The sequence below is a fragment of the Rhamphochromis sp. 'chilingali' genome (assembly GCF_963969265.1).
Source record: "Rhamphochromis sp. 'chilingali' genome assembly, chromosome: 6".
Taxonomy (NCBI): Eukaryota; Metazoa; Chordata; class Actinopteri; order Cichliformes; family Cichlidae; genus Rhamphochromis; species Rhamphochromis sp. 'chilingali'.
In genome coordinates this window covers 30,987,342-31,002,166 of record NC_137933.1, presented here as the reverse complement: position 1 = coordinate 31,002,166, position 14,825 = coordinate 30,987,342, and the positions used below count along the sequence as shown (strand labels likewise).

Below are 14,825 nucleotides of genomic sequence, written 5' to 3'. Positions count from 1 at the left end.
ATCAATACACAAAAGCCAGGAATCTCTGAGAGTTTGTTTAAATTATGAACAAACTTTAGAAACAAACTAAGAAAAAAAGAAGAAGCCAGATTTGCAGCTGGTGCTCCTTGCAGAGATGGGATAAGGAGAATTTGCGGCCAACAACCACACAGAAAGCATGGAGGTTCGAGGACAAGCCTTCTGACAAGCTATCAGGTCATTATCAGAGGCTGCTGAGAGAAGCAGGAAATTGGCTTTAGAAGACGCCGTCGTCCACCTGGGCTGCAGTATGTCTAACATGAGAGGTAAAAGTGGGAGTGGGGGTGGGGATGGGACACCTAGCATGCTAGGTACTATTGTTGAGGTTTCTGGGGTTTTCATGGGCCTCTAAAGGAGGATGCCCCTTGTTAACCAGCACAACAAAGGTTTTGCAGGACTAAAACACTCAACCTGGGGATAAAGTAACTCAGTCTGCAGTTCTTCATTTCTGTTATGCAGAAACTATGTCTGACAGGCCCAGGAGCCTGGAGACAATGTTTTCCCTTTTACGTGAGATTCACTCTGCATGCCTCAAGTTGAATTTTCCTAGAACCACATACCAGACATTGTTGTGCTTGTGGTATGAAAGTAAATTAAACAATCTCATCCTCAGTGTCACAAGTTGCTGTAAAATTTGTGTTCAAATGAATACTAAACTTAGAAAAGACTCACCATTTTGGCAATCATCATAACGTAGGGCCCAGCTTGTTGATTAACAGTCAGGAAATCCAGGAGTCGCACATACCAGAAGATGATGTTAAGACAATAAACTGTCCTCCCAGGGCCAAAGGCATCACCTCCGCCCAACCTCAGGCCACAACCAATAAAGAAGGTCACAATGGCCAGGAAGTCAGACACGTTGAAATATTCGCTGAACCACACCTTTATTTTCTGACTTATTTTGCCAGCCTCAGCCATAAACATCTAGAGAGTAAAAGCAGTAATAGAGAAGAGAAGTGAAATCAGAAAGACATTAAACAACAGTCAGTCCTCCAGAAAGAAGCTGTAATAATAAGCTAACCTCTGTGTATTCCTATGAAATGCAAACTCATTTTGGACAACGAACTTATGGAGACTCATGCATCTGAAAAAGGAACACTTCTGATCCACGCACCTCTCTGATTTTCTCAATGGCAGCCGTAAAGATGTAGACGATGACCACCCACTCTTGAAGAGTAGGCCATTGAGACATTTTCACCAGCACCACATATGTGTACAACATCAAGTAGCCCAAGTAGAAGAGCTGAATATGGGAGACAAATAAAGTAAGGTTCATTTAAAAAAAAAAGAAAAAGAAAAATTCCTCCCTCCCATCCCTCCTACATGTGAAACAATGCACAGCAGATTCTCTATAGTATATAAATCAGAGGGGACGGAAATGGAAAACGGCCCTGGCTTACAAAGAGCCCCTAATTCAGATAACTTCCTCAGTTAATTATTTTGAGATGAGGTCAGTTAAAGTCCTTCTAAAGGGTTGAACCTCATCACTTTGAGTTGGGAACAAATAGTCATGTCCCTGAAGTCTCTGGCCTCAGAGCTCAGCTGGTGGTTAGCCGTCTGAATAAATATTGTGAGAGAAATTCATCCCTCTCAGTCTCAAGTGAAACTCACAACTCTCAGTTCCCAGAAGGTATTAATGGGGCACTTTGGTGGATTACTTGATAAATGGAACAGAAAATGCTCAAACAATTGTTATTTTTATTAAAACCTGTTTAGTCAGTGCATTTAATATAAAACTGATTACTCACAGTGATAAATTGAAAAGTAAATACCTAACCATAAAGGCTTTAGGGCCTCTTACCAGCAGCACATTTACTGTAATATATTAACAACCCAATATTAGTCACAACTCCTGGGCTTAGTAGTTCATTTGCCCTCTTTGGACATGTGCAGAAGAGGGATCCCTGACATAATTGGCAGAGGATATTAAAAATAGAGCTGCCAAAGAGACTGTTCATCGATGTGGTAAAAGAGCCATGCAGATGGCTGTTGTGTTAGAGGAGGATACAAGAAACAGGATGAGTGTGCCACCAAGAAACCAAACAAGGGGGTGTTTTTAATGTTTGGCAACAAAAGGTTTAAAAATGATGTTGATGAAGCAGGTCTTTAGGCAATAGAATGGTGGAAAAGGTACCGTTTATTTTGCAAACATTTTAATAAAATAAAATGTCAATGACACAAAGTTAAAAAAATAAAATGAAATAGAATGCAGCCTCAGTGGAAGCTGCCAACCCCCCGACTCTACTACTCAGTCCCCACACTTATGTCTTTCCCAGCCTCACATGGACCCTACCACTTAAGTGAGGAAACCACCAATATATAAATATAAATAATCATGACAATGATAATCCTCAGTTCTGGTAACACTTTAAATATGAATACCTATATGACATATACTGCGCAGCCATATGTTCAAAGAAAGTCAATAACTACAGAAAACCCACTCTGTTGCTCTCCTCTACTGCTCCTATCATGCAAACTTGTCTTTACTACCCACCGACAACCAGGTGACCCACAGAAGGCAACAGGAAAACCAATCAAAACACTAAACTGCGTCCACCGAAAAAACTCCACCATCAAAAAGTAAACAGAAACTTGTGATCAAACACTGGGAAGGGTGAAAAGAGGATAGGAGTGACATAAATCCCAGTAAGATGGAGCGAGATGATCTTATAGTCACACAGGAGAAGATGATACAGAAGACTTTAAAGTACAACTGTCATACTAGTCTAAGGAGCTTGGAAAAAAAGCAAAAAAAAGTCATTCACCCACTATTAATCACGAGCCTCATCACACAGTAGTAATATTCTTATAATAGCGAGTCAGTGACCCTCTTAAGGGACAATCTGCACTAGGGTTTAAATATCTGGGACTCTCCACCATTTGGTTTTAGAACTAAAGAAGCCTCTTGGATGAGATTTGCAATGTCTTCCAGAAACTTTAAGAAGTCCAGTCACTTTCTTTCCAAGCTCCTTAAACTACCATGACCTAAATGACTGAGAACCTACACAGACAAACTGTCGTACCATAACATCAAATTAGTCTTTAAACGTGTAATTTGTATCACATTACTATATTATTACTATTTGCTGAACATGTTTTCTTGTGCTGATGAATAAGTGTCAGATGCCTGATGTTTTTGTCGAGTCCAACTTTTTCTTTAGAGGCACCATGAGGCTGGCATGTGGTTTTAAGTAAATTTCTTCAACTTCTGCACAGCCAGATATTGTACAATTTTACACAGACACTCTGATAAAATAATAAACTCTGATATATATAATCAGACTCAGAAGACAGACAGACAGATAGATACATAGACAGATATAGATATATCTCAGATCAAATTTAAATTTGTCCAGCAGTTTGTTTTGTGGTTAAATAGTAACAAAACTTGAGACATTTCCAACCTCAGTTTCACTTTGTGTTCTATACCTAGCAACAACCATGAACAAACTAACACAGTAAACGAAGACGGTGAACATTATACCTGCTTAACATCAGCAGTGTCTGTGTCAGCAAGCTTAACTGTCAGCATTTCTGAAGAAACTTTGCCTCCACGCAAATATCATTCCATATCAAAATCAACTAAATCTGAGAACAGTTCCCACCTGACCCTAAACGAATCAGCCAGTTTTGATGTTTTAAGTAACATTATTTTTCTGCTATTTTTAAGTCACATAACTTTTTAAGCACAGGAGGGGTTCAGAAAGGAAGCAATGCCTAACTCTAGTGTTTCCCATCGTTACGCTGACTCTCAATTTAAGTTTGTATAAAATTGCTACTTAAGTAGTACAATTTTTTAAGTAGGTCAAACACACTGTAAACTGTGGGAAAGTCTTAAAATGTCCTCCCACACACACACACACGTCCAGTTTCTTAGTGTAACGTTAATTAAGTCAGTTGTGAAAACTGTTGAACCTTGACATGTGAGGTGTGATCTGCTGGAAAAATCAGCCATTATCCCACGGGTGATAGGCAAGTCAGCGGTGCAGTGATGCAGTAATGTGCTTAAACTCGGATGAAATCTGCTAAAGCAGATGTAGATAAGCGTAGGCAGAGGCTATATTCTGTAGGCTAGTGGGTTTTAGTGATGTATCAGTAACCAACAAAGATCAGTCCCAACCTAAGTTTCTGAGAACTAGTGTTGGGCAACAGTGAGAAAAATGCGAGAGAAAAGAAGAGCGTGAACCTGACAGTGCATGAGCGTATTTAAGAAAATATATTATAACATCATTTTCCTCAAGGAAAATTAGTAGAAGGACTCGTGCTGTTTGAAAGGTGCACCCCTTGCCTTCTGATTTGAACACACTTTCCTGCCCACTCTCTACTGTATTTTATTTAAAATAAAAAGTAACGATGGGGAGATGAAGGTGGTGCTTTGCCACTTGGGGACTGCCTAAACACAGGTAAAACAAAACCCACAACTGAATGATGAATACCAGATACAAGACAAGAACAAGAAGAAAAAATATATATAAAGACCTCTTACCAATAATCTAGAACCATTAATTGTAAGTTTTATATTGGATATTTTAGTGTGATTATGTTCCATAAGCTTTCATGTGGGTGAGATACTGTGAGATCAATCAGGGCTGCCCCTTGTACCTTCTACTGTCTCAATGGTGTTTGATTACCTCAAGTCGTTAAGTCTCGAGCAACACCTTTATTGCTTTACTGAATTTTTCCTAGACACGTATTGCTGGAGTTTTAACTTCTTCAGACTTTATCCCCTTCTCCATGCACCAAGGAGTAGATAAAGTTGTGGCAGAAACCTCTTGTATGTTATCTGATTCCCTGACACAAGGGTGCATGTTGGCTTTAGTTGAAGGATATTTGGCGACTAAATTTCTTAAGTGAAGCAATGCTGGCAAAAAGATAATTTAAGTGTCTGAGAAGATCTTAGTCAACTTGCTTTTCCATATATATCTATGCGCTTTCACTGTAATCTTCATACCGTATTGGACCAGAACTTGACAATAGGAGCATGATAGAAGGCATAGATTTTCCTGGTTAAAGGCAGCTTCCTGGAACGAACATGTGTCTCCATGTCACTTTTTGTCTCCACATGGTCATGGGATCTTGTCTCCTTAAACACATCCTGCAAAAAACATTAAACAGGCCCAAATTACACAATGAGGAAAAAAGATTTAATTATCTGAATATTACAGTTTTCCCACTTTTCATTGTTATACATAGATACAGCCTTTAATACTGCTCAACTAGAACAAATTGACAGCTTTTCATTCATAAAGTCTGTCAAAACATTGGTGAATTCTAGAGTGCACACAAGACAAAGACAGTGTGTAAATCTAACCATTTGAATGTCTTCAGCTATGTTCTGGAAGTTGTGTTCGCTGTCCTCCATGGTCATCTGGTGGTCATCCTGACTCTGAGGAATGTGAGCCATCTCAGCCTTGGATTTGTACTCCAGCAGGAGGATGGCAGGAGGCACCAAGATACTCAGAATCACCTGCAGATACATGCAAACTCATGGGGGTGGGTACTGCTATATTTGTTGAGACAGTCCTTTGAATTACAAACACTGATGAAACCCATAATATTGCCATTTAAGAGAAAAACTAACCTGATGTGTGCACTGCCAATTTTGCTGCCAATTTTGCTGTTTTCACAAATGTAAATACTTTTCTGCTTTTCTATAGTGTGATTAATCACTACAGTGTAACTCAGCTTCATTAGCTGCTTAAGGTCTAACCTTGATTTCAGAGTATGACCTCCTTAAATAAATGCTTTATTCCCTAATGACTCACTTAACAGGTACAGAAGATAGATTTTTGTTGACCATTTTTAAATAAAAGGTACTGATAGCAATTTTTGTATATTAGATCTGCAAGCAAAGCTCTAAATATCACATGAAAATTATACCAGCTTTATCTTCTACCAAAATTAAAATCTAAATGGAACATGAACCTTGTACCAGGAGTTCTTGCGCATATTCAGTCGTCCCATCCACATGTCTGACAGCAGCATCTGGGTGCAGGTATGAGCCACAAATGGTCGTAGGTGAGACGAGACAGCCAACTTCAAACAGGTGGAGTTGCTCCAGTTCTTTAGCTCATAAGTCAGAAGCTTCATGGCCATAGTCTCATCCTGCCTGAATGACTGCTCCAGCAGGTCTACTGCCAACCTCCCAAACTCACTGTGATACAACCCGCACGATTATTTCACTCCTGATATATAAAAAGAATATTTCACTCATATCTGAAACGTATCAAAAGTCACAGAAAATCTTACTTTGAGTACTCCTTTAGCTCCTCTGAGGTGTCATCCACTACATCGCTCTTCTTGGCCTCATAGCTCATAGACCGGCAGAGTTTGCAGGCCACCAGTGCCTTTGCCATGTTTTCTTCTCCATGCTGCCAGAGGAAGAGTGACATTTTCTGCCTTTTCATCAGCACAGCCCAGACCAGGAGCTCATTAAAAGGGTAGGGGAAACGCCGCGTCTCTGGGTCGTCAATGTCCACAATCTCTTCTTTGCTTCTCTTTTGTTTCTGCTCGGTGGAAGACTCGAGCTGAGAAGTGAAATGAACAATGGGGGGTTAAGAAGGAGACAGACCTTACTTTCAACAATGGTTCCAGATATGCAGAGGCTTTAATTCACCACAGCCTTTTAGGCATGTTTACCTTGGGTTTGTACGGTTGCGCAGTCTTGATAAAGTGGTTGTGCCTTGTCTTCTCCTTCTTGTCAGCCTGCATGCTAAAAGACTCATGACTTTTTCTTAAACCAGGACCTGCTGTATGGCGCCCAGACCTCTGTGCAAAAACATGAACCCATATTCACGTTTAGTAGACTACTTGTTCATAACAAATATAATTATAGATATTAAAGCCCAAAATATGTCAACCAACAATGTCACCAACATGTTTTGTTGACAATGTTTGCTTGTTAGCTTGGCAAGATAAAAAAACCAAAATATTGGCCTAAATCCATCCATCCATTTTCTGCTGCATATGTGAGAATGGGCTGCAAGGATAGCAGTCTAATTAAATAAACCAAGATCTCCCCTCTCATCCGCCACCTCCTCCACTTCATCTGGGGCGTCAGAGAGGTGCTCCCAAGCAAGCTGAGAAACAGTCTATCCAGTGCGTCCTGGGCCTGACCTGTAGGAAACAACCTACAAAACACCTCACGTCCAGGATGCTTCCTTGTCAGATGCCCAAATCACCTCAACAGGGTCTTTTTGATGTGGAAGAGTAGTGTCTCTACTCTGAGCCCCTCCTGAATGGCCGGGCCCTCACCCTAGCTCTAAGGGAAAGCCGAACACCTTTGAGAAGAAGCTCATTTCTGCCACTTGTATCTGCCTGCAAACTAATTTTCTGGTCACTTCCCAAGGCTTCTGACCATAGTTGAGGATTTCACCGAGCTCCTCCCACACCACAGCTTTTGCTTCAGTTACTCCTAGGGACAGAGTTCACTTCGCCAGTCAGTACCTGTTAGCCGCATCTACGGCATTACAAGCAAACCCAAGCTAAACAATTCTATAACCTGAACGTTCTGTTCACCTCTGGTGTCCAATATCTTGTTTTGGGGTTATCAAGACACCTTGTGACCATAGCTCCATATAGCAGCTTCAGCAATAGAGGTGCGAAACATGGTCCACGATTCTCGATCTCCCCAGCCATCTTTGGATTGCTAAGGTAGGAACTGAAGTTTTTGCAAATCAGGGCCTCCATAAGACACTCCCAATGCACCCTCACTAGACATTTGGGTATGCCAGGTCTGTCCAGCACTGATGGCTAAAAGTTAAAATAAAATACAAAGTGGAAGAGTTTTATGACACATTAAAAATATCAGCCGTTTCTCACCCTACTATTTCCATGAAGATTGTTGTAAATGATTCGAAAGCGTTTCCTGGTGTAGTTGCACCTGTAAGTCCCGCCCATCAGGTACTCAATAACCAGGCCAACGTCAATCAAAGTGATTTTATAATTTGGAGGCAGATGGCTCTGTAAAAAGGTACAATAAACATAGATTAAGAGGATTACACTTAATATCAGGAAAAAAAAGATTGTGTAAATTGATATTAAATGAAGCAATTACCTGTTTGACATCTCTAACAAGGTGAAGAAGAGTTGGGTTGTTGGGAGGTTGCTTCTACAATATAAAAAAAAAAAAATACAAACACCACACATTTAAAATGACATCTTTTATACCCATCACCTCTCTCATTAAGTGGCTATAACATGACATAGGATGGTACCGTGTTGTAGAGCTCCTCGAGCCGACTGATTGTCAGGAAACGGTGCATGCTCACTCCATTCTCTATGAGCAGCTTAACAAAGTCCACCCTGTCCATTACAAGTGCATCCAACATTGCTTGTTCCAAAGAGCTCACCTTCACACACAAAAATACACATGTTGGTATGAAGCATTCTCTTATAGAAAATATCTATAAAACAAAATTAAGAAGACCAAAAAAACAAAAACCCAAATACAAATAAAAATTATATTATCCACTCTCTTATTTACACAAGAGCCAGAAGTCCTCCAGTTTTAAAATAAACAAAGGCACTGAGGCCTGCTTATGAAGACAACTGTAATAAGGTTCACGTTACAGTCAAGACAAGTAATTCGTGGCAGCCTGCCCAAACAGTCTCCTGGGTCTTCAGACTACAAACTGTGGTCAACAACAATTCTGGGGTTATTTTGGGTGAGTGCAAAGGTTTGTAGCTAATGCTGAGCTAAGCAAACATTCCTGGGAGTTGTGGCTCACACACACACAAACAAACATGCAGACATACCAGGAGCTGCTGTCCGTACACAAACACATGATTCTTGGCAATGTCTACACGGTCCCAGGCCAAAGTCAGGACCAGCTGATCGAAGGCAGATGCGTTTGTGCCTGAAACACACAGGTAAAGCTATGTATAAACACACAGAAACACATTACTTCACAGGCAACTAAAGCCTTATTAACTGTGTATTTCCTGTTAGCCAACACACAGGATTAGAGGGCATTAGCAGAGCATGTCCAGCACAGTAATACAGTCAATTACACACTAATACAGCTACAGAGCAGATTAGACTACAAAGTAGATCCCGCTCAGTCCACTGGTCTCTTCTACACTAATCTACCTGATTGTACTTTAGGAGCCATCTGAATCGAATGGTCATGACCACAGTACACATAATTTATGCTGTCTGGATGTAAAAAAGGAAAGTAAGTTCTTCAATCTGAGGTCATTTTCCCTGATCTTTTTGTTTGCGTCTCATTTTACCTGCAAATGGAAAGTGAAAAAGGAAGCAAATGTGCAAAAATAACTCTTACTTTTTCATGCTTCCATCAAGTAATTAGTCTAATCTGCACAGGTTTCTGGATGGAACCATTTACACTCTTATGCTACGTTTGATTGAAATTAGTCTTTAGGTTAAAAAAAAACAAACAAACAAAGGAAGAATGGTGCCCATTAACAATACCTAAATATATGTATAAGAGACAATCTATATCTCATTAGAAAACTCAAGGATCTCTGAAGAAACCCCAATATTTTTTAAAAGCAAAAAAGTGGTTGCACCCCAGGATCTTTTTAAGGGTGAGCTAGTATTGTACTATGAAAACAGCACCTGAGACTGACAAATATTTGCCTAAGTGGATATTTAAGCCACAGCCCTCAACTTTTATCTTCTGAACATGCTTAACCCCATTCACGTGTTTTGTTAAGAGAAAAAGACTGCTTGCGTTTTAATTTAACAACATTTTAACTATATTATTCTCCTATACAATTTTACAATAAAAAGATTCAAAGAATAATGGCAGGACATAATAAAAAGTTTTTTTTAAATAGGATACAGAGAAGGGTGGGATACAGCTGTGAGAGACAGAGCTCAGTGATTGTTGGAATAAGGAGGCCATGTGAATGTGAGCAACATGATCTCCTCAGAGCTGAAAGAAAAGGGCACACTGGGGGGAACTAGGTTCTCAAAGCATATCTATATCAGAAAAACAACATTACCAAGTCTTGAAATCTTAAGCTTCAAATGCCAATGGCTATAGTGTATGAACAAACTGAATCAACTTTACATGACTTTCTTTTTTGGCTCCTTTATTAAAGAAAATGAGAGGATAAAAGGTTCAGAGAAAATGAATCCACTAACCTTGGAGTAAGGCCCTTAGAATGGCTACATCAATATCTTGATGTTCCTCAGAACTGATGTGAAACACAGTGATCTTTAAAAAAAAACAACAACACAAAAAACACTTATAATAAGGCTCCCACAGACATTATCCACATGGTTGAAGCTGAAATCATAACCCCCCCCCCCCCCCCCCCCCAAAAAAAAATCCACTATTTAGAAAAATCAGCAGTTGTCACCAATATGCAAGAAGGCAGATTTTACATCCACAATTTTGTTGTACAAGTACAATGACAATAAAAAGCTATTCTTTTCTAATCTATTCTACAACATTACATCCGCAGTCGTCTCTGCATTAGTGTGCTGTTTGGCTCAGGAGGTTAAGAGGATTTCAATCAGGTAGAGGTAACAGAGAAGTGTATCAGAAGAGATGTGAAATATAATACAATTTACACCAGCATTTGTGCTCATTATCTCTCTCAATCCATCTCTACAAAGAAACACAAAATCCTTATTTTTAGGCTCAAATAACCTTCTCTTCTCTTATGTCTTTATTGTCCAGTACCAATCAAAATCTATAAGTGTAATTACAAATAAAGGTCTCGATGTCCTACTTTTATTTTATTTTATTTCTTAATTATGAAAGTAAAAACTTTTACTGATTTAGATCAATTTTAAGTAAAACTGTGCAATTGCCAAAAATTAGATTCAATTCTATTTTTTTCATAGCTGTTGGAAGACATATGATTCTGATATGGATTAATTGTTATGCCTTTTGTCTTTCTTTTCCTGGAGAGTGCTTCTGCTCTTCTCTTTAACCTCAAAGTTGTAATTCATCTCAGTCCAACAGTTTTGAAACCAATTCTGCTATTTAGGAAGACTCGTGTTTAAAAAAAAAAGTAAGATCTATCAAAAGTTGAGTTTTATCGCAGTTTTAAGGATATCAAAATGTAAACAAACAGAACGAAAGAAGAACAAAATACAAGGTTATACGCCACAAATTACTGGTAAGGTTATGCTTTTGCTTGCATCTCTCAAACCCTTCCTCGGTGGTGTGTCTTTCTGTCAAGGTAAAGTTTCAGCTTTGTTTGGGTGGGGAGGCCCATGGTATCATACTTTGAAAACCCCCTGTTTAGGTTGAAATCTAAACCACCTTCTTTCACAATTTCTGGTGCTTTTAGTTTTTATACATTTCTGTTTAGTCCCTCTGAACTTCCCAAATCACTGTCACTGTGGGAGAAAATGAGTGAATATAAATAAGAATTAAGAGCAACTAAATGTGATTAAGAAAGTGAAAGTTTACCAGTTCTTTGCTCTTCATGCACTCCATCAGAGTCTGAAAGAGATGGATTGCTTCACCTTGGCTGAAGTTGAAGGTTTTCTTGATGGTTGCAATAATGTCTGTTTCCACTCCATCAGGGAGGCCGCTGTTGAAAAGTTAAACTGCTAAAATACACAGCTATAAAATGCTTTATGGGTTTGATTCCATCATATTACCCATATAACACTTGTTTAGCAATATTAATATGATTGTGTTTTAGGGTTGCATGAAGTTCTAGACTAGTACTGGTGAAAGAAGGAACAATTTATCCAAAGAGCTACACAAATGTCTTGTCTTAATGTTGTGATACACTACTCCTTTTGTCCTAGGAAAACAAATAGATCCTTAATAATGAATAAACTAAAGATGAACCTTTTCAGCCATATTTTTATGCTTTGAATGCACTCCAGTGGCACTGCATGATAAAAAATACTTTTTCAGTCCTATACTTCGCCTTGGAGCAACCCCTTATTTCATCCTAGTGTTTCTCAAACTGTGGGGCAGATCCCACTGGTGGATCACAGAGAGGCAAGTGTAAAATATGAAGTAAACTATGACTTTTTAATTTTAAGGGAAAATGAGAAACACTCGTTTTAAATCGTCTCAGGAGCTCGTCTCTGCTTTTACGATTGATATGGTTCTGTTTGGTTTATCAAATGGTGACCAGGTTGAACTGAAGCCCAAATGGGAGATTTAAAGTATATTTGGGCCCTGTTCATAAGGGGAGAGAGGAGCAAAGAGATTTAGAGACAGAGTGGTGCTGCGTCTGCAATAATGTAAATGCTGTACTGGTGTGCCATGGTGACAAGAAAGCTGTGCATGAAAGTGAAGCTGTTAATTTACTGGCCCTTCTACGTTCCCATCTTCAGAAATAACATTTCCTGTTCCAATAACATAAATAATAAGCTTAAACACCATGTTTAAATACTGCAGTTCTACAATCACTTCATGTATTTTAATACTATTTTGCAAATGTCTTTTTTTCTTTATTTTATTACATATTCTACCTCATATACTCAATTTAATTTCACTTCAAATCATCAAACAAGTCCTATTCTTATTGTAAAACCCAATGCTACTGACATATACATATCTCTTGTGTTTCATAAAAATGCCTGAATGTTTGTGTGAACGGAGCTATTTACAAGTCGGAAATAGATGTCAGAAATAAATAAAAGCCACAAAAAGTATTGTTATCAAAACAAAGTTAAAAGAAAGACAAAAAGGAAGGAAAAATTGTGTCAATTAAAGCAGCAAATTATTTAGCAATAACAGTATCATGATTCAGAAATAGTCTCACTTAGACAACTTTGAAGATTTTAAATGCACACTGGAAGTTAGAGCTGGGCGATAGAACGATAACGATATGTATCGCGATATAACTTTTTCTCGATAGAAAAATTAAACTATCGCGATAGACCTCGCCGCTCTTGTCCTCTTAAAAAAAAGAACAGCCAATCCAAATTACGTAGCGCAGAGCTGAACCAATCACAGCTGCAGCGTCACGTCACGTGACTTGTTACGTACAGCACAAGTGCCGAGCCGCACATGTGTATTTGTTTGGGAAGCAGCCAGCCACCGTACCGCCCGGGTAATGGAGGAAATGAGTGTGCCGACTAGAAAAATCAACCGAGCGTGACCGAAGGTTACCGAAGAGAAAACAGATGATGGTTCCAATGCCGGAGAGATTGTCGAACGGAAGAGCCATAGAAGTTCCGTAGTGTGAAGGTATTTCGGCTATTTCAAGTCTGACAAAAAACAGAGTAGCGTTCACTGTAAATTGTGCCGAAAACAAGTCTGGAAATACAATAAACTGGTGCATGCGCTACGTCCACACGTACCCGGGTATTTTTGAAAATGCAGATTTTTCTATGCGTTTGCACCTTTCGTCCACACGTAAACAGCGTTTTTGGTCACTGAAAACGAAGATTTTTGAAAACTCCGTTTTTGCATTTACGTGTGGACCAGAAAAACGGAGAAAACGCAGCGTCAAATGTGTGCGCATTTTTTGACGTCACACTGTGCGCCACGTTATTGTTTCAGTGAAATGAATTTCTACAATACTGTTACTGTTAATTCTACTCTCTGCAGTGTTTAAATGCTTACATATACACACAGTTACTGTCACTCCACACATACGACTCGGTTCTGCTTCTATGCCCCAGCTTTGTTTCCTTTTTCCCCACCGAGGCTTCTAGACTTCTGATTGGCCAACATTTCTGCACGGTTAGGAATCTAGCGCCACCTGCTGCTTTGGCATGTTCATAGCAGCGTTTTCCTTCATTTCTGCCTTTATGTGTGGACGGGATTATTTTTTAAAACGAAAACGGAAAATCTCAGTTTTCAAAAATACCCGTGTACGTGTGGACGTAGCCTCAGTCTCTGATTGGAAGCGCTAATTCGTCATTCGGCTTTTGTCAGACTAAAGTAACTGTTAAAACTGTTTGAAAAGCTAAGCTATACAACAAGGAGAGATTGAGAATTTCCTTTTAGTTCTCAGTTTATTTGATATTGACAAAAGTTAGTCAATTTTGTCTGTTCTTCTGTAAAACAAACTAAGATTTATTTTTAGAATTAATATTTTGTTTCTAAGTGGAATTGACAATTTAGTCTGTTTCGTTTGTTCTATTTTGAAACTTAAACGCTTTAGCGGCTGCCTTTTGTGTAGTTTGCAATATTTGCCTTTATTTATCTGAAAAGGTCTCATGTTCCTTAAGTACATCTACCCTGTTGAACTTATTATGGGAAATAAATATTTAAATAAAAACAAGCTGCTGATTATTTCACATTTTACTTGTGAGCAACGGCACATTTAAATCTTACAAATATAGTTATTTGGCTTATATCGTGATAGATATCGTTATCGCCTGAAATGAAAAAAACATATCGTGATATGAAAAAATCTTATATCGCCCAGCTCTACTGGAAGTTTTAATAAAATGACTGAAATCCTTCAACTTTCTTTGGTTGCATATAGGGTTCCTCAGCATTTGCGGTTTACTGTTAAGTTTTGCTTTTCATATCTAAAATTTAAGTTGAAATTTTAATTTTTATCCAGTAAATTCTACTGTTGGCAAATTTTGGTTGTTTTCATGGCATCAGTGAATGTTCATCCTACCCGCCCTCCTCGGTTTGCTTGTGGACGTAGGCCAATATGTCAGCAGCTCTGCCGGTCCCCTCACACACCACCACTGGGACAGGAGGACTCTCCTGAAGGTACTCCAGCACAGTCAGGATCACATTGGGACCACCCTCAAAGATCAAGGCTACGACAGGAACCCCTTGACCAATTCCTTGGGGGAAAAAAACAAAAATAAATAATGAATATGCATCAGATAATTATGTTACTTAAAATAACTCCCTTTTATTTCAATCTGATTTGAGTGAAACAAC

The 14,825-nt window shown here is 38.9% G+C and overlaps 1 protein-coding gene across 3 annotated transcripts in view; it reads right to left on the bottom strand.

Moving 5' to 3' along the window:
• Positions 1 to 14,825, bottom strand: part of trpm7 (transient receptor potential cation channel, subfamily M, member 7) — a 139,904-nt gene that overhangs the window by 16,571 nt on the left and 108,508 nt on the right. For all 3 annotated transcript variants that reach the window (XM_080883992.1, XM_080883993.1, XM_080883994.1), the window contains exons 8-21: positions 14,551 to 14,725; positions 11,415 to 11,538; positions 10,133 to 10,205; positions 8,779 to 8,879; positions 8,238 to 8,372; positions 8,078 to 8,131; positions 7,843 to 7,983; positions 6,661 to 6,789; positions 6,271 to 6,548; positions 5,947 to 6,175; positions 5,333 to 5,488; positions 4,973 to 5,116; positions 1,133 to 1,261; positions 691 to 942 (exon numbers count right to left, since the gene is read on the bottom strand). In XM_080883992.1, the coding sequence (XP_080740118.1) occupies positions 691 to 942; positions 1,133 to 1,261; positions 4,973 to 5,116; positions 5,333 to 5,488; positions 5,947 to 6,175; positions 6,271 to 6,548; positions 6,661 to 6,789; positions 7,843 to 7,983; positions 8,078 to 8,131; positions 8,238 to 8,372; positions 8,779 to 8,879; positions 10,133 to 10,205; positions 11,415 to 11,538; positions 14,551 to 14,725 (2,120 nt within the window). The remainder of the gene's footprint in view (positions 1 to 690; positions 943 to 1,132; positions 1,262 to 4,972; positions 5,117 to 5,332; positions 5,489 to 5,946; positions 6,176 to 6,270; positions 6,549 to 6,660; positions 6,790 to 7,842; positions 7,984 to 8,077; positions 8,132 to 8,237; positions 8,373 to 8,778; positions 8,880 to 10,132; positions 10,206 to 11,414; positions 11,539 to 14,550; positions 14,726 to 14,825) is intronic.